Source organism: Centruroides vittatus, unplaced genomic scaffold (assembly GCF_030686945.1).
Source record: "Centruroides vittatus isolate TY-2023 unplaced genomic scaffold, ASM3068694v2 contig_3122, whole genome shotgun sequence".
NCBI lineage: Eukaryota > Metazoa > Arthropoda > Arachnida > Scorpiones > Buthidae > Centruroides > Centruroides vittatus.
Window position 1 is genome coordinate 1 of NW_027122012.1, and position 20,186 is coordinate 20,186.

Consider the following 20,186-nt stretch of genomic DNA (forward strand, 5'->3'; position numbering starts at 1 on the left):
CCACAAGTTGATTGATTTTTTGTTGTAGTGAAATTTTTGTTGGGGTCAGAAGAACAAGATCAGCAGCAAAAAGAATGTAATGAAACACCCTATTACCAATCATTATTCTGTCAGTCAACTCGGAGAAAAGATGCTCTATGCCTATGAGTAGAAATTGAATAAATACGGGGAAAGAGGATCTCCCTGAAGAATACCACGGGACAGAGACAATGATTGAGAAATACTGTTGCCTTGTTTTATTCTGATATTATAGTTTGAATAAAGTTTTCGAATTGCAGAAGTAAAACGGTCACCTGCTCCACTGGCTTTCAAGTTGTGTATCACTAGTGGAACATATATTGAGTCAAAAGCTTTCTGAATGTCAACAAAGGAGGCATAAACTTTTCTGTGTTTTTTTAAAAGATGAAGTTGAACTATCATTAATAAAGTAAAAATTGCTGATTCGGTTCCTTTATTCATAGTAAAAGCATATTGAAATTTGGCTTCTAGCTCCATAGTTTTAGTCCATAATTGAAATTTGCTTGCAAGGATTGAGGTAAAACATTTCCTAATAGTGGATAACAGTGCTATCAGTCTGTAGTTTTCAGAGGAGGAGTGATTGTTTTTTTTATAAATCATCATGAGAGTGGCTGAGTTCCAGGATTCAGGGTAGTACTTAGATTTGTACATGCTGTTAAATAAGTTTAGTAATTTTAGTCTGAAATTGTGCGATTGCGATTTTAAAAAGTCAGTTGGAATGTTATCATTGCCTGGTGTTGTTTTGCTTTTCGTTTTTTTAATAGCTTTGTTCAATTCTGTAATATTAAATTCAGATTCTAAGATGTTGTTGTAGCTTCAGTACTTATAATTAAAGGTGACTCTATATGAATTTGTGGAAATCTCTGAAAAAAATGCTTCCAAGTATCATAGTCTATTTTGACAGAACTTGTGGTTGAGTTTAGTTTCAGACGAAATCTACGTACAACATTCCAAAATGATTTACTATCATTGTTATTTTTAATTAAGTTTAATTCAATTTTTCGAGAATAATTTCACTTTTTGGTTTTCAATAAATAATTGTAGGATCGCTTGGCTTTTTTGTAGTTTTCAAAATTAAGATCATTAGGATTTTGCCTAAATTTATTTAATTCCTCTTGTTTTTCCGTTCTCATTCTGTAACAATCAGAGTCAAACCACATTTCTTTAGCTTTATTTTGAAGGTTTCTTTTATTTTTATTAAGGCATATGTAGTTGTTTAAAATTGTCATCATTAGCTTGTATATTTTTACATTATTAGTATTTGTTATTTTCCGGAGATGGTAAGCATACGATTATCAATCTCTGTTCGATATTTTGACATTTTATATTTTATTTTTGGGCTATTTTTAAATTGATTATTAATCTTCTTTGAGGAGGTTAATAAAAATTTTGTTATTGTAAAAAAGTGGTTTGATGTATCAAATGAAGTTATCATGAATTCCGTACAGCAGTCCAGCAGTAGATCAGAACATATTGTATAGTCAATTGTGGATTTACCAGTATTGGTTAAGCAGGTACAGTACATTCCACAGGAAAATCTGGTTTAATGCATCTGTTCAATATAAATAGTTTGTATTCAGTTATTAATTCTATTAGTCTTTTCCCCATATTGTTGGCCTGTTTGTCCTTGGATTTCCGGTAATTATGAATTAAATGATTAGAACCCTTATATTTAGTGTCCATCATTTCTCCAATTCTGGAGTTGAAGTCTCCTAGTATAATAATGTACGGGGTTATATGGTACCATGTATTGATCTTTTTGAAGATTTCATTAATTGATTAATTGTAGTTAGATCACCAGGCGGCACATAAGTTAGCATTATCATCAATAAATTATTATTCTTATTTAATACTTTATTTTTGTTTATAGAAATGAGAAGTACAATATAATTAATAGATTTTTTTACTTGGATTATTTTACAATAGTCTTTTTCTATCAACATGCAAAGACCTCCTCTTGGGTGACCTGGACCTGCTGATTTACTTGCTAAAGTGGTTACTACTCATTCATTATTGAAGTTAGATATATAGAAATTGTCAGTTGTAATCCAAGTTTCTGTCATAGTAAAAATGAATAGTTTATATTTGGCCAGCATAAAATTAACAAATAAAGTTTTATGTTTAAGTCCCTGGCAGTTCCAGTTTATGACAGAAATTGGATTGTTATTTTCGAGATTAGAGTGACTTTGCATTTGACTTTGTTTTATAGTGTATCAGCTATTAGATCTTGTTGAGTTAGAAAATGGTAAAAATGAATCTACATAAACCAGACTTTTCTCATTAATATTATATGTAATTTTTTCTTTTCCTATTATTATAATATCATTATGTAGTTTGGCCTGTAGATTTAGTTTTTCAAAATTTCATAAAGCATTGAAAGTAAGTTTTTACGTCTGATCCTTGAATTTTTTGTAAGGTCTGGTGATAACTGGATATCTCCCCAATCTTCAAGTTGGTTTTGTTGTTTTTTCCGAATGTAGGTAAAGAAGACAGAATTTTGAAGTTTATTATTACTAAAGATTATTTTTAATGTCAATTTAGATAATTTCGTTAGTTGAATTATCTCTAAAATACCTTCTTGAACCATACTATGAATATTTAATAACAAAACAATAAATTTATAAATTTCTTCCTTAGTAATAGCCCTTGAAGTGGGGTAATTTATAATATGATATGATTACGGTTATAATCATTGGTTAGAGTGACTAAATTGTTAAACTATTTATATAAATTATTACATAACAATACAGTGCTGGGAACTACATGACTACATATTTCACAGTACCACTTGTTAAATATTTTAATAATGTTTGACAAAAATCTATATTACCCAAATTGCTCCCTTTAAAATTATCATTTTTGTAAAAACTTCACTTATTCTTAAATTTACTTTATAATTTCTATAAAAATGCGTAACCAAACTAGCTTTTAGTTCCCATTTATTCCTAATTCTATTTTCTTTATCTTAAATTATGTAATTAAAAGATTTATTTTCTATCATTAAGTATATTGCATACTTATGTATGTATAAAATCCAGTATTCATGTTCATACCCATTAATATGTTCTTATTAAAAGTCTCATTTCCTTATTTCAGAGCATTGTGTAAGAAAATCATGAAACATTTCTTCACAACAAGGAAAGTGGAGTTTAAGGATAATAGAGTCAAAACTTGGAGGTGGAGGAAGCCAAGAAGTTAATTGAGATCCTAGCATGAACTTCTATGATGTTGCCCTGAATTTGAAAGACTTCTCAGATAATTTTGATAATGAAAGAGAAATGTTTGTCAATGAGTCACTGGAAGAAGGACTCTGTCTTTGTCAAGAATGGCATATTGAAGCTGAAAGACATTGGAGATAAAAGAAATGAATAACTGATGAGACTTGTGAGAGACTGGGTTAAATGCGAAGGGAGGAAACAGAAGTCATAAAGAAAACACTAGACCATCTCCAAAGAGAAATGAATGAAAGGTTTGCTTGTTCGCACAATAGTGACACCAAGTTTGGGTCCCTTTTTTATTTTGATTGAGTAGTTAATCTAATAGATAGGGTTTTAATAAGTTGGAGGGCTTATCATATCAGGGCAGACTGAAAAAATAGACTAGATTTTTACAAAAAATTAGCTTTTAATAATCACAATGAAATTTAGGTAAGAATGCATTTTGAATGCAAAGACCCCTCTTCAGCTTACATACACATAGTACCACCTTAGCATACATACAATTATAACACAAGTAGTTAACCAAGACAAAAGATTTTTTGATCTGACCAAAGTCTTCCCTGATGTGATAAGCCCTTCAATTTATTAAAACCCTATCTATTAGATTAACTAACTCAATCTAAATTAAAGTCGTGGGCTAGAAGCATTATTTATTATTATTTGGGTCCCTTATTGATGTCAAGAAATTGTGTTATGATGCCAATGTTGACAATAATAACCTAAAAAAGAAGTTCAAAAATATAATTTCTATAAATACATAAAAATATGTATGATATACAAGATATGAATAAAGATATGATGATAAGATATGACATGAATAAAAACAGTAGAGTGGAATATAATTATCAAACGTCTTACTGATTTTGAGTAAGTAAATTTGAAACCTGAAATTTTGTTGAAACATATTTAATATAAAAATATTGAAATACAATCAAACCTCAGGTTTCAAACTTAATTCATTCCCAAAAGTTGTTCAAAGACCAAAACATATTTTCCCATAAGTAACAATATAAAATGGATTAATCCATCCCCAACCCCCAAAACAAAGCCTTTTTTTTACCTTTTCAGCTGTACAAATGCAATATAATATTATCTATATATATATATATTATATATATACATTAAAAGCAAAATGTTCCCTCACTACCAACCAAAATTGAAACTAACACTTTACAAAGAAATGCTATAAATAGAGACTCAATTTTGACTGCCTGGATGAAATATAACCAAATCAATCAAGTTAGACAACAAATATTTTACCCACACTTTCTGAAATATTATGTTTCAATTGATTTTATTTCAATTTAAATTGAAATTAATTAATTAATTTTGATTTTATTTTTAATTTTAGTTTCTATATAAAGATCAGAGTTTTATTATTTATTAGTTTTAACTGATTACCTAGTATTAATACATATTATACATTAATATTATATTATATTACCATAGTAAATTTTTGTTATTTATTTTAACTTAAGCATATTTAAACACAAATTCTTGGATGTCATTTATATTATGTAAATGTCAATTAATGCAGTGTTTATTAATTAATTTAAGTGAGTTAGATTCAACTGTGGCATATACCAAAAAACAGATATAGTATCTTTCCTGCATGTGCATTAAAATTTAATTTAAATATCAATGTGATTGATGATTTATGTCGTGATGTCTAATGACATGAAGCAATCTCGGCACCACTAACTTCTGAATCAGTAATCTTGTTGATTGGTCGGACCATTGACTTTCTTTAACATAGGAAGTATAGGGAGTTGACCATCTGGCCATCTCTTGCCAGGAAGCTTGTTTGACAACTGAGTTATACAGCAACTGGATCAAATATGAGTTCAAATTTTTTTCACGAACAGAATTGTTTAAAAAGTGGTGTGTTCAAAACCTGAGGTTTGACTATATTTTTCTAGTAAAATACTGAAAGGTTATGAAATACATTTTCCATAAATAAATATTTATTGCTTATAAATCATTTTTAGATATAAATAAATAAAAACAGAAATGGCATTTTGTTTTCAATTTATTTAGAAAGTAAATTTTCAAATATACTTAACTGAAATTTGTTTATCACAATGAATATCAATATCTAAAACATAAAAACACATCTAAAATTGCTACAATAGTGATCAATATTTGATATATTTTCATCAAAAAGCAGAACTATCAGCCACAACTATTGTGGCCATTAGCCATATTAATGTATGACTTTTTGTATAAATTTGTATTTTAGGCTTAGTATTTCCTTTGTTCTTTGTCTTTACTGTTGTCGAACTTTCTTTCTTAATCCCTTTTTCCTCGGGTGGGGTCACCTTTTCTCGGAACGGATGTTGGAAAACAAAAGATTTAACAACTCGCTAGGGAATCAAAAGAGCGGGAAAGCTGAGATTTTGTGGAGACCTCATCATGGCACAAAGTGCAATTGAGTTGTGCTCGGGATTGTGGCCAGGGCAATCGAAGGTGACTACAGACCTTTCTTGATGGTATGGGAGAATTTCATCCAATATCGTGGGAGTTTAGCTCTAGTAGTGGCCCTGGTTGATGAAAATAACAAGAGAAGACAGATTCCTGAAACAATGGTGCTGAAGGCAAGGATCTTCCAAAGTTAAGTCCAGTGTAGAGAACTTAGTGAAGATACTCCAAGCAACTAGTACCGTATTTTACGGACTATAAGACGCATTTTTTTTCTTCGAAAAATTGCCTCCAAAATTCAGGTGCGTCTTATAGTCCGTAGCATCTTATAGTCCGTAAAATACAGTAAATGAAAGAGTTGATAAGATAAAGTGCTGAGACCTATCAAATATTGTTCACCGGTGATCTGTCTGAGGTATATAACTATAAAAATTCCTGGGTTTTTCTTTTCTTTTCCCTTCTCTTTCCTTAACAATCTATCCAATTCCCTATCTCCTTCTTAGTGTGTAATTAGGTTAAAATTATAGGCATAAGTTCCTGTGGTAATATTGTTGCGTGTTCTTTCAAACTGATCATTGTAAAGAATTATTCATTTGTTGTATATGCAAATTGAAAGCCTGTGAGTTGGGATCATTTTTTTGTAGAACCTATGCAAAGCAAAATTAAAATTGATTTGTTATATCTATATCACTGCATTGTCTCCTTTCTTGTAATTCTGTTCACAGAACTACCTAATAATCACTTCGTATCCACCACATTATCATAATTTAAAAATTAATGTCAACAAATTAAATATTTTTAAACAAATGTACATAATGATTGCATTTACTGTATTAAGTTTTAAAAAACTTTTGAGGAAGATGTCTGAAAACAATGTTTAATGAATTTTATATGTTATTGAATAAAAACTGTTTTAATTGATTGTTAACTAATCAAAGATATTTTCAATGTTTTCAAGCACTTTAATCATAATCTTCAGAATACTAATTTATACCTATTAAGGTAGAGAAATGTACTAAAGTTACAAATTTGAATATTTTTAGACAAATATAAAGAATAAATTTTAAACAGTAAATACATATAAATAGATATAAAAAATTGTACTCTTACCAATTTAAAATATAATCATCATATATATTTTAAATTGTTAATCATTACAATAAAATATACTTTTTTGCTTTAGGAAAGCCATCTGAATATTAGAATAAAGCTTAAATTTAAAATTTTTTCAAAACAATAAGTAAATTAAATTTATTTGAAGTGAACACAGGCATTGCATTCTTTCAAAATTTAATAATTTAATCTTGTTGCAGTATTGAACAAAATAGAACAAATATTTATCTTCAGACAGAAATATAGTTGGTTTTTTGTTTTAATCAGGTAATTATGGATTAGAATTATCTGCAAATTAAGTTAGAGCCAAAAAGTTGAGTAACTTTTAATATTTTTATTAAGTTATTTTATACGTTCAAGATAAACTAGTATTTACCTTAAAATTAATATTATTTATAATCAAACTTACATCCATCCATATTAAAAATACATCATTAGGCATTTCCTTATAACTTTCAGTTTCCTTGATCTCGTCGTAAGTAAACTTTAATAAATTCATTAAAGAATTCACTCGATTAATTTCAGTGGTTGGTGCTAACTCCTGTTGATAAAATGAAATAGAAAAACTAATCAAAATAACTTAGCAAATAATTACATAATATAATACATAATTTTCATAAAAAATTCTGTTACCTTGTTAGGAATTTTTTTTACCATACATAACAGAGGAGGACAAAAATGATTGAAAAGTCCAATCAACCGACTTTTTATGTTCTGTAACAAATGTTGGTAGAGTATTTAACCAAGATTTAAATAAAGTTTTCCATCCTAATCTTTCTGGTTCCATATGTATCATTCCACATCTTGAAACCTAATCAATTTTTAATATTAAGTGTTTTAATATACATCTATCTCTCAATTTATATGACAGATTAGTTCTGTAAAAGTTTTGTGTAAATTAAAATTGTGTAAACTGAGATTAACATTTATACAGGAAATAAGTAAATGGATTTCAAAGCTTGTATTAACTTTTTAGATAAGAATACATGTGCAGTTTATATTCACTAAATAAAAACCTTTTATTAAGTTGTCAGAATAATAATGAAAATAATACACTGTATATTGTTTAAGCAGGCAATATTCAGGAAGATAAAAACAGAAGTAGTTATGTATTCTGCTTAAGTAGACAAGAAACTAACAAAAACTTGCTTTTTTGCTTGTCCAGAAATTACACCACACTGCACCAGAAAACGCATGGGTTGCCCTTTGTTTTTGCAAAATTAGCAGCGAGGTCACTTGAGCACGCGACAAAATCCAAGACAATCGATGAAAACCAAGACAAATTTTTTGTGAAAAAAATTGATAAAAACCAAAACTGACAATAACCGAAGTCAACAAAAACTGAGGTATTACTGTATTTTAATTTTTAACTATACTTTTCAATAGACATTAAATTTAAAGTCTCACTCTATTGATGCTAAACATAAAGTGATTTAGGGACTATAATGATATTAAATACAATGTGTGTAGTAAATTTAAATAAGTTTTAAAAAATATTTCTTACAGTTGTATAAATGACCAAAAATGTACATAGCACCTACAAAGTGTTGTTTAACAACCTTGTAATTTGAAGTAGTTTAATTCACAATTATATCATTATTAATTAAGCTTATGATTATCTTACTTAATTTACTTACAGTTGCTGGTGAAGCAGCTTCAAGATCCATTGATTCAAATATTAGGTTAGTTTGTGCAGATAATTTGATAATTTCGCCACTTGTTAGACAAAGTTTTTTGTTATCGTCAAGAACGGTGTTCATGTTTTCAATCCAAACTGCATCTACTGGTCCATCAAATACTAGCCATTTTCTATTAGGATTCTACAAAAATAATTTTAATATATTATTATTCATTTCATTCTAAACAGTAGCACAGCCAAAAATTTAGCAAAGGGGTATGTAACTAAAAAATTAATAAGTATCAAAGTTATGTGACAAAATACAACATAAAAATACTCAAATTATATGCTATTATATGTAACTGATTTATAAAAATAAAATCATGATATAAATAATAATTACATGACATACTGAACAAATCACACACAGGTTTGAGTCAAAAGGGGAAAATTAGTTTACTTTTACACTTACATATAAACAAATCTCAATTGTTATAAAAAATGGATATTAGTAGCAGGGGGTGCAATTATGTAATTGTTCTCTTGCATTCCCTGTGCAAGGGAACAATTGCATGACTGCCACTGATTCTAAGATGCATCTTTGAAATAAACAAATAAATGTTTAATAAATATATTTACTTTCATAATTTTATTAACTTTAATAATAAAATCAGAAAAATATAACATTCTAACTGTCATTTAAGAATAAAAAAAAATGTTAACAGAACAATATTTAATTTATAACACTATTCTCAAAGCTAGATAATAATAAAATTATTTTTTAAAACAATGTGTTTATTTATTCATTAGGACAGTGTTGTATTATATTCACTAAGAAAATATATACCAATAATTATAATTTTAAAAATTTTTACCGTAGATGTTGCAAATTTTCTAAAATTTACTGCTAACACTCCATCAGACCATTCATGGGAAACTGGTGAAAAATAACCATAAAGCTGATCAATAGTTATTGATTTTGGATTTATTACAACAATATCAACAGGTGATTTCTTATTCTGTTCCTATCAAAAATAAATAAAAATCTCTTAAAATTTAAGGACAATGAAAAATATCTGCTGTACTGAAGTTCACTCCATAACAGTTTTTTCTCAAGCATTTTCAGGCAACCAAGCTGTCATCAGGACACACGCAAGTGAATCCTTGGCAGCTTGCCTACAAAGTTCCAATAACACATATTTTGTGTATAAAACATATATTCTGTAATAATTTCTTATAGTAAACATATTTATGTTTACTTATTATAATCACTAATACTTGACACTATTATTGTCGATGATAAAATTTATTTAAAGTGCTTGTGTAATTATTAATTATGCAAAAATAAATAATAATTGTTTTTTAAATTGCATTAAATTTATTTACAATAAAGACCAATAATATGTAATGATTACAAAAGCTAATAATAGTAAATTAAATATGTATATAAAAAACTAAATAATAATTTGAAAAAATATTTTATTTAACTTTACTTAATATTTTAGTTTAAATATTTAATTAATAAATTAGAATTCTATCAGTATAAAATAGTCCATTTGATTCAATTTTAAATTCACAGCATTTAAAATTATTAAAAAAGCATAAATTCAGTGTTCTGATGTAATGCATAAAAATAAGTAGAATATCAATATAAACATACAGCTTTTCTCATCTGTTTTTAGATTATATGAGGCAGTTTTTCAACCTCCAATGGTCATTAAACAAAGACAAGTGTAAATAACACAAAATGAATTTATTACCAAAAGTTAGGTACAAACATGGTTACTCTGACATAATCACAATGAAGATTGAAGTATTTGTCATATCTGTGGATGAGCTTTTCCATCCCCTTTTTATAGAATGTTGTCACTGTGAATTGAGATGGCCTTAACAACGTTGTTTTGAAGATCGTCATTAGTCTCAAACTTCTGCCCTCCTAGCCACATTTTCAGTTCAGGAAAGAGATGAAGTCTTCACACATTAGAAAGTTCCAAGTAGGTGGAAGTCTGAAAAGTGTAAGTCTTCACCATCTTTAAACACCCAGTGTATAGTCCCAATTTAGTACTGAGCAATTTGAAAAGAGGAAAGAGATGACTCTTTCCTGAACTGAAAACGTGGCTAGGAAGGCAGAGGTTCAAGACTAATGATGATCTTCAAAACAACATTAGAGCCCATCTCAATTCACTGACAGCAACATTCTATGAAGAGGGGATGGAAAAGCTCATCCACAGATATGACAAATGCCTCAATCTTCACAGTGATTATGTCAAAAAGTAACCATGTTTGTACCTCACTTTTGATAATAAATTCATTTTGTTATTTACACTTGTCTTTTTTATGAACCATCAGAGGTTGAAAAAAAGCAGCCTATGTACATATATTTTACATTCATTTCTGATTAGAATAAATAAAAATGAGAGTAACAATATTATGAAATCTATACAGCTAACTTAACAATGCTTATATTCTTTCAAAATTCTGGTTAACTAATGTATAAAAACACATGTAAAAAACTGATGAACAATAAATTTTTAAAACAAAATATTAGAAAAATATTATATTTGATTTACTGAACTATTTAAGCTACTTGAATATGAGAGCATTAATGATTATTTGAACAACATATGAAAATGCTCTACAATACTTGAAAATATATTAAAAAAAATTAAATCCTAGTGAAAATAAGTATAATTACTAAACATAAAATATTAAATTTGAAAGTATATTAAAGCATAATTACTTGCAATTTTTTTTGATTTTAAATTTAAATTAATAAATTTTATTTTTTAATTTTTTTGTTTCATAATATTTTATACTTTATAAATAAAATATAACTGAGAGTCAATGATGCAGTTGAGCAGATCATGACTATCTTTATTTTCCTTTCAATTTATTGATGTAAATTTAGTATATACTAGAACACTTATGATGTGTTGTGTCACTTAGTACTTAAAATTTATAAAGAATAGAAGATACTGTAATAAGTAATAGTGGCATTTTATAGATGCATAACACATCTGCTTATCTTGTTTTATAGATTTTCCATCAAAATAAACCTTAGACTCAAATCTTGATCCTATGGGAGAGCAGACACTGTAACCTGTGGCATAGAGAGCCTTTTTGAAATATATGCAAAGTGACACTGTACGAACTCATAGCATGTGCATTGGGAGGTAATGCTCATACTTGGCTATTATTATTTGTTCTTATATTTTTATTAAAATTTTTATATATGGTTTACACACACCTTTATATTTTCATTTATTTATAACTTCAAAGGTCCAGCTATTAACATTTGAAATATTTATTCTAGAGTGTTTTAAAAATTATTGTTCTAATTGAATGATTTGTACTTTATCCCAAGGAAGGTAAAATATGGGCGCATATTGATCAAAGGATTTAAAAGTATTATATATTTCCGCGGATAAGACAATAGTTGAATCATAAAGAAAGGCCCCCAAAATCCGGGGTTGTCTTATAGGACAGATACAAAAAAAATTAGATTGAAATTTATATAAATTAAAACCATTATAAAAAAAACGGACAAACCGTTTATTTACAAATTATTTACTAGTAGAGAGTAGGGTGGGTCCACAAAATAGAATAACCCATATGACATTTTTGTGAATAATCAAGGTCATTACCCAAATGCCCGAATCAGTGCAAACGTTTGCAACAATAGCAAGGCAGAAAATAAAATTTGTTCATTTGAAAAATTATGAATAGAACATAATTCCATATACACTATACAGTATTATTATCCAGATGATGATCACTGATCTAAACTAAATTCATAGGCCATTGATAGTTTGGGGGTCGTCTTAGAGGACAGATATATGCTAAAACTATAAAACTTCGACGAAAATTTATACCTCATCTTATCTTAAGGTCATTTTATCCACGGAAATATATGGTATATAGAGGACAGATAGATGGTCATTCTATTTTATATATATACTAGCTGACCCGGCCACGCGTTGTTGTGGCTCAAAATGTATCTATTATAAATGTGTAACACTTCCCCCGTGAAAGGAATTTCAAAAAATCCCTTTTTAGTGTATATTCTGTTGACGTCACCTATTAAAACGCAATTAAAAATGCAAAAAACCGCATGTAAAATAGTATAAATAGAAGCCAAGTTCTTCACGGTAAGCCTTAATCCCGTCCATCTCCCCCCGTAGGGAGAATTTCGACATGTATATTATATAAAAACACGTGCGTATTCGAATGCAACGTTGTGTCAAAATTTCAAAGGAATCGGTAGGAACAAACAAACGTTGTATTTTATTTATATAGATAGGTAGAAAATGATCTGCTTAGGTCCATTCTCACAGAAAAGCATAATGCCTCACAGAAAAGCAAACTTAGGTCGTCTGAAGTTAGCGCCATCTGTTGGACATAAAAGCCTTAATCCATATATAAATATATTTTTGAAAGGGGGGAAATGGTGATCTTCACATATGCCACAAATTTTCGCGGGAATGTATTAAACAACTTTCCAAACTTTCATGGCAATCGGATAAATGGTGTGGTAATGCATGAAGGACAAACACACACACAGACATACATTCGTTTTTATATATATAGATATTAATGCCTGTATATATTTCAAATTTATTTATATATATTAAAATAGAATGACCATCTATCTGTCCTCTATATACTTTAAAATCCTTTGATCAATATGCACCCATATTTTACATTCCTTGGGATAAAATACAAATCATTCAATTAGAACAAACAAAAAAATAAATATATATATATTTTTATATTGCTCAGTGGGTTTTCCTTACTAATTTATTATTTGGCGTGAAGATCAACCTGTATTGTGAATTAAAACTCACATTATCTATCTATAACTCACACAGAAATCTCAGTACCTACTGCAGCATTTGATTCACTAATCATGTAAACATTTGTGCCTGCATTTACAGGCCTTTATCAGGTAGTAGAGCTGTTCCATTGAACCCAACATATACAGAATAAATTAAAATAAAAAATGTTCTATGGGAACATTCCATTAGCAAACTGACATAAATATTTAAATCAAACATTTCCATACAGATTTTCAAACATGAAATTAAAAAATGAGTTACAAAAATGTTCCATTAGCAAAGTGATGTAAATTTAAAACAAACATTTCCATGTGGATTTTCAAAAAATGAAGTTAAAAAACATTCTACATGAACATTCCATCAGCAGTAATGTAAATTTAAAAAAATGTAATCAGCAACTTTAAAAAGCGATGTCATACAGAATGACACCACTAGCAGAAAAAACAATGATAACTCTGTAATCTGTCTCCTGATTTTAATGAAACTTGTTTTACTTTGTTTCTATTCTCATTTGAGGTATAGGATTCCTAAAAATGAGGCAGTATTTTGTGCCATTTTTTCTGTATTTAATTACACTCAAACAAATTCAGACTTTTAGTACTATACAGATAAGATGTAAAAATAATTCTTTATACTATCACTTTTATAATAATTATATCTTTCTTTTTTATTACAATATCTTCATTTTTTCATTATATATGTCACTCAATGAAATGTTAAAGTAAGAAATTCTAAACATTATATCAGAGGTGGAAAATTTTTTTTAATCCAAAGACCACATCCCATTTCTGGAGGATCTCATAAAGGCATATACATAAACACAGATTGTATAAGTGTATGTGTTTGGCATACATGTGTGGTTATTAGCCATAATATTGTATATATGTATTTTGTGTGGTTGCAGCCATCTGTCATATATATATATATATATATATATATATATATTTTTGCTATTTTCTGCAGTGGGGTAAAATGGTTGGCAACCTGTTGAGTACACAGGAAAGGTATTTAAGGCAACACCAACTGGCTAAAACAATTTTTTTTTCTTTCTCTTTTCGTGAGACTGGTGAATCATATGGACCTGCAGCATTCTTTTCACGAGGACAGTTTTACAGGTGTGTAAAGCACAAATCGGAATCGAAATCCATTGACAATTTATATGTCTCGGATAAATACATGGGTTCCATATATATTTTAGTGCCTTCCAAGTGTTGTGTATCGCTGAATATATATAGAGAAATGTTATCATACATTGTGTAATATTCTTCTCTACTGTGGTTTCTTTGTTCTCATGACGAATTGGATTACGGCATGTTGAATCATCTGTGACTATAATATTGTTATGGTGAGAACTTTAGGTGCACATGAAATTGTATCTTGTGAACTTAACTATATATATATATATATTTGTATCATTACCTCTATGTTGTGTATATAAACTTATTGTTAAATTGTGTCTTTGTGTCTCCTCCACACGTGATAATTCACCTACCCTTATAATTAGTGAGAATATTAATTCTGCAATTTTCCACAATTTATTAATTTAAGTTAATTTTAGCCTCTTTCTTTGTTTATTTGTTCCAACTTCTAGAACTTTCCTTTCCAACCCTTTTTCCCCTTGGGTGGGATTACTGATTCGGAGAAACCAGAAGAAGAGATAAGGCCCTCCCTGGAATGGGTGAAAGAATTGGACAGGACATTCTTGGTTAAGCTCTTGAGGAGAACAGATGTGAGAAGGTAGTGCTCTAGGTTGTGAGTAGGACGACTGGGGACTGCGAGGAGTCAAGAGATTTATAAAGAAGAATTCTTGATGGTAACTGTAAAAGAAGATACTAAATTAGTACCAGATGAAAATCTACAAAAAAGGCAATGACTAAAGTCTCATGGAAAAGTTCAAAGTGGCATCCAAGTCAAAAGACCAAGTTTGTGAAGGCAAGAAAAACCCCAGGTATTTCAATCTTCCTCTTATTTTATCAATCTTTGCCTACTATCTTTCCTATTCTTTAGTTATAAATAGTATAAGTATTAGTTGTAAGTTTTGGTCCATGTATAGTTGTTGCACTAATATATTTTATTGTTTGTTAAGCCAGTACTTAGCACCTTTGTGCAAAGAAAGTATTTGTGGAGTTGGGATCCTAAAGAACCTGTTCGTAAGCAAAAATAAAATACTTTGTTTTGGGAAGTCTTTGAGTATTTATTGTACTATTCCACTCACTGGTATACGTACTTGTTGTTATGAACATCACACATGCATAAAAATATATACATATTATATTCACTTAGATATCTTTATTAAAAAAAGAAAACATAATTTTATAACTCAAAATTACTTATACCATTTTACATTTAATCAGGTTGCAGTTAAAGCAACAAAAGGCCCATACAACTTTGAAGGGCATAGGCCTTCTCTCTCTTCATTATATTAATATTATATTTATACTTTAACTTACTTGGTCACATAAGATATATAAAGCCTTTGCCAAAGTTTTATAAGCAGCTGTTTTTCCACTAAAAGGATAACCAACTATCATAAATCCATGCCTTACTATCATCATTTCATAAATCTGTAAAATCACAAAAATGTTAACATTCAATTTTAATTTTTGAAAGCCAAACTAAAGACTACCAATTATGTTAAAATAATATAAATAATAAAGTATATTATTTATTTTTTTAACAATTTGTATTAATTTCAACAAATGATTTTATTTGTTGAAATAAATACAAGATGACAATTTTTCATAAATCAGTGTAATTATTTAATTTGTATACACAATTGAAAAGTTGAAAGTGGAAAGGTATAAGTGCCAAAAAGGTCAAAATTAAAATAATTATTACAATATGATCTACGAACTAAACCTAACAATTATCAAAAGAATCTGTGTATCTTAGCTGTAAGTGATATTGTTATGCTTTCAATAATTGCGATGCAGGTGCCATGTACTCTCACCTGTCTTCCTCACTTTGCCCCCTTTTCAACCCTTATCCTTCATCTCCCTCACTCCCATTTCACCTACATTAACCCTCCAACCTCCAGGTCATACCTATGAATGGAACCTGGAGGCACCTCCTCTCTTTCAATTAAAATGTAAAATGTAAGTGAATGGTTCCAGATGCGTGTAAGTGAATGGTTCCAATGTAAGTGAATTCCAGAGGTTCACTAGATGGAAATTCACTGCCACAACTTGAAGGGAATTACAAACTATCCCAAGAAAAATAAATTATTTTATAGCACTCTTGTCCCATGTTAGTTTTTACTTTTTATTTCTCCATCCCAAGCCATTACAACATTTCATTCAAACTTATTACCAGAGGCAATAATGGTCTCAGTTTGCCTGGTGTGTGTCCGAAGAGGGTCAACCAGGCCATCTTCATGGAGCACCCCGATTGGGGAAGTAGATTGTGACATATAGAAAGGGTATAAGAATGAATGAACTGAGGTGATGACATCTTTTTTCCCTCAATGGGCTTCATCTCATTTAAAGTGGCCACCAAGCAGGCAAGAGAGATCACTGAAGAAAGAAGGTGAGCATGTGTAGCGAGGACAAAGAAAGAGTGACTCTTGATAGAAGTAGGGTGACACCATATATGCCGATCCAATTCATATGTTGCATTGTAAGGACTATACTTTGGAATTTCCCTCCTGTTGAGATTAAGGGGTAGAAAATTGTGTTTTAGATAAAGATTCATCAACAGAAGTATTAAAGTAGAATCAATGTATAGACTGAATGTCCCAGAAATGGGAAATTGAGATCAGGTAACTAATGTGGTTGTTCATACTGAGAGATAGTAATGCCCGCGAACAAACGTTACTAATAGGGATACATAAAACAGGTGTACTGTACAAACAAAATATCCTTTATTTCTCTCTGAACCGGTTCTTTTAGTACAGATTCCAACTTTATAGATATTAATATTACTAATTAACAAAAGGGTGGTCTATTGTCCTCTCATAAGCATATAGGTAACACGCACGTATATATACAGTATCAACCCAACCGACTTACAACTAAGCTTATACCTATCTTAAACCTAAGAAAAAAGAAAAGGAAGAAACAGAGACTTAGGGAAGTATGTCAGATAAACAGAAGAAGGTAGAAAATACCCAGGTTTTCTTAAGTTGGTAGGTACCAATGTGGAAGGTGTCTCTTCAATATTATGCTTTCGGATGCCTCCCTCCTTCGAAAACAAACAAAACGGTTCCTCATAGATCTCCAGTCATACTCACTGTCCTTACGACCTTTCTCTTTCTGTTCTTTTCGACCTCTACGGTTTTCCTCGGCTTTGCAGTCCCCTTTGTCCCTTTTTCAAGTTTGGAGCACTCTCTTGTCCTGCCATCCACTCTGAAATCTTGACCAAGAATAACTCTTTCATTGGCAGTTTTGCCTCCAGTCCTTGTCTTCCTTTTGTTTCCCCCAAAAATTCAGAGAAACGATAATCCCCCCTAACCTTTTGTTCTACCAAGAGTTATGAGAAGGGGTAATCCCTCCTTAAGGCAATGAGATTTAAGACAGAAGCTTCTAGAAGGAAGTTATGACAAAAGGAAAAAATTGAATATAAAGATAAATAAAAAAATATAACTAAAATACATATAATAATATGGTCGATGGCCACACTAAAGAAGCATTATTGTGAATGTACATATTAAATACATATGGTGATTTATTATATAAGGCATTGTCAGGATTTGATGTATATTTAGTGATTTAGTATATAGGATGTTGTTGGGATCAATCTGTTACAAATCAGATATTGTCAGGATTACATCCCCTTCTTTAGCAGGATTATATTGTCGTTAATTATATATATAATTCCAACAAAATCGCTCTCAAGTGAAGGAAATTACAATTTAAAAGATATGATTCAATACCTTTTTCAAATGATCAAGACATTTTATATATAGTTCATTCAGGTGACTGATTAATTTGTTTGTTATTTCTGCATTTAATATATGATTACTATAGTGTTTATTCTTTCTGTATTATCCTATTACTATCATCAAATTGGTACTCATCATGTAAACAGCAACCTAAGTTAGACCAGATTTCTGAGTTCATAGCAATCTGGCACACAAACCTTTTTTGCTTAGTTAGTTGTAAGTTCAGACTAATGTTAAACATCACAAGGCTCATTATTTGCAAATGCACTTCCCCCAGTTTAAATAGGCAAAATACTTTTTATGTGACCAAGGAACATTAATTAATGCTAACAGTATTTAAGTAGTATGTTTTTTCAAGTTTCCTAGAAACTGAATTTTTGGCACTTAGATCCTTTTGACATTCAACTCCAGTTGTTAACTGAATAAGAAAATATAGCTTTTCATGATTTTATATCATCACATGGCAATGGCTGAACCAATTTCTATGCAACTTTGTACACATATTCAATAGGTCCAAGAAAGGATATTGACTAGTGTTGGACCAAATATTCAGCATTATTTAGTATTCAAGTATATTCAGCTACAAAGTAATTATTCAGTACCTAGCTGAATACTAAACACATGTATTTAATATTCAGACTAAATACTTCCTCAAAGCCAAATAATGTCATTTTAATTTGTGGAGAAAAAGAGAGAGAGAGAGAAAAAAAAGAAAGAGGGAAAAAATAAAACACAAAATAAAATAAAAATAACATTTAAAATCCCAGATATTTAAAAATATTGTTATTGATTCCTTTCCAAAGCAAATATAATTTTAATAAAGAATCTTGAGCAATTATTATTTATTAATAATCACAATTCAAGAGTGATAAATTATAAATGTAGAAACATTAATGTTTTTGCATTCATAGAAAGTAAGCAATTTTGTTGGTTACCATAAATACTTCCAGCTTTGCTGAACATACTGTACTGTAACATTCACTAAATATAGGCTACTACCAGTACTTTGTGAGGCTGCCAAAAAATGATGGACCTCAATAGCAAGATTTTATTTTTTACTTTTCATTACATAATGTGAGAGCCCAGACTTGACAAAAAAAATTTTATTGAAAAATTTTTCAAAAGAAACAAAAGAAAATAACTTCAAATATTCCTGTATACAAAATTGTTTTTCTCAACTACAATTAAAAGAAAGTGATTCTATTTCCCACAGACTTGCTTCCTTGTCCAGAGATAACACATCATCTGAATGTGTCACTTTTGACTATATCAAGAACATAACATCAAAAATTGTTATTGGTTTAACCAACCAACATTACCTAAACAGGACATTGAAATTAAGGAGAGAACCCCAAATAAAAGAAGAAAGATCAATGACAACAAGAGAGTTCATTGTCATCAAGTGTTCACTCCAGATTTGGATACACCACTTATCAAGTCTTCACCACTGATTGCCACCAGGGACCAGATCCGACCTGCCAGGTGCCCATACTACCATCTTACTAGATGAATCCAAATCCTACCCACTAAGTGGCAATACCATCCTCCTATGGGACAAGTCTACCTGCAAGTGCACAATCTCCTCAAGTGGCCTACAACCTCAGGTAATTAACAACTTGTGATCACTTGTAAACTCTCTCTCATGGTTGGAGACCCACTAAAATAAACCAAATGATTTATAAAGTGTAATTATTCTATCCTATATATGTATATATATGTAAATCATACATATCAATAAATGGGTATTAATTTTGCTAAATGAGTAGTGGAGTGAACTTCATTTCGAGTACACTGTCTCTCGATCCACCTTCATTCTGAATCCAACTGCTTATGTACTGTACATGACCACTCACATGTAAATAATAATTAGCAACCATAGTGGTTTCCGTGTCTATCTATAAGACACAGCGGTGTCAGAATCCTGATATGGCATCAACAAAGTAGGGCCGACTGTTCGGTCAAGTAGTGCAGAAGCATAGGGGGCACTTCACACATAGTCACAATAATAATAATGTTTTAAAAGTAAAAATGCATATAGTCTTTATTATTCAATAGAAGATTCTGTCCTCCACTTTGTTTTAAGGCTT

The 20,186-nt window shown here is 29.8% G+C and overlaps 1 protein-coding gene across 1 annotated transcript in view; it reads right to left on the reverse strand.

Annotated features, from left to right (window-relative positions):
- Positions 1-7,181: 7,181 nt before the first annotated feature.
- Positions 7,182-20,186, reverse strand: part of LOC136973235 (dynein axonemal heavy chain 7-like) — a 38,480-nt gene continuing 25,475 nt past the window's right edge. Inside the window, exons 9-13 of the mRNA XM_067267942.1 lie at positions 15,671-15,784; positions 9,261-9,410; positions 8,405-8,587; positions 7,401-7,578; positions 7,182-7,308 (exon numbers count right to left, since the gene is read on the reverse strand). Of these exons, the coding sequence (XP_067124043.1) occupies positions 7,405-7,578; positions 8,405-8,587; positions 9,261-9,410; positions 15,671-15,784 (621 nt within the window). The 3' untranslated portion in view covers positions 7,182-7,308; positions 7,401-7,404. The remainder of the gene's footprint in view (positions 7,309-7,400; positions 7,579-8,404; positions 8,588-9,260; positions 9,411-15,670; positions 15,785-20,186) is intronic.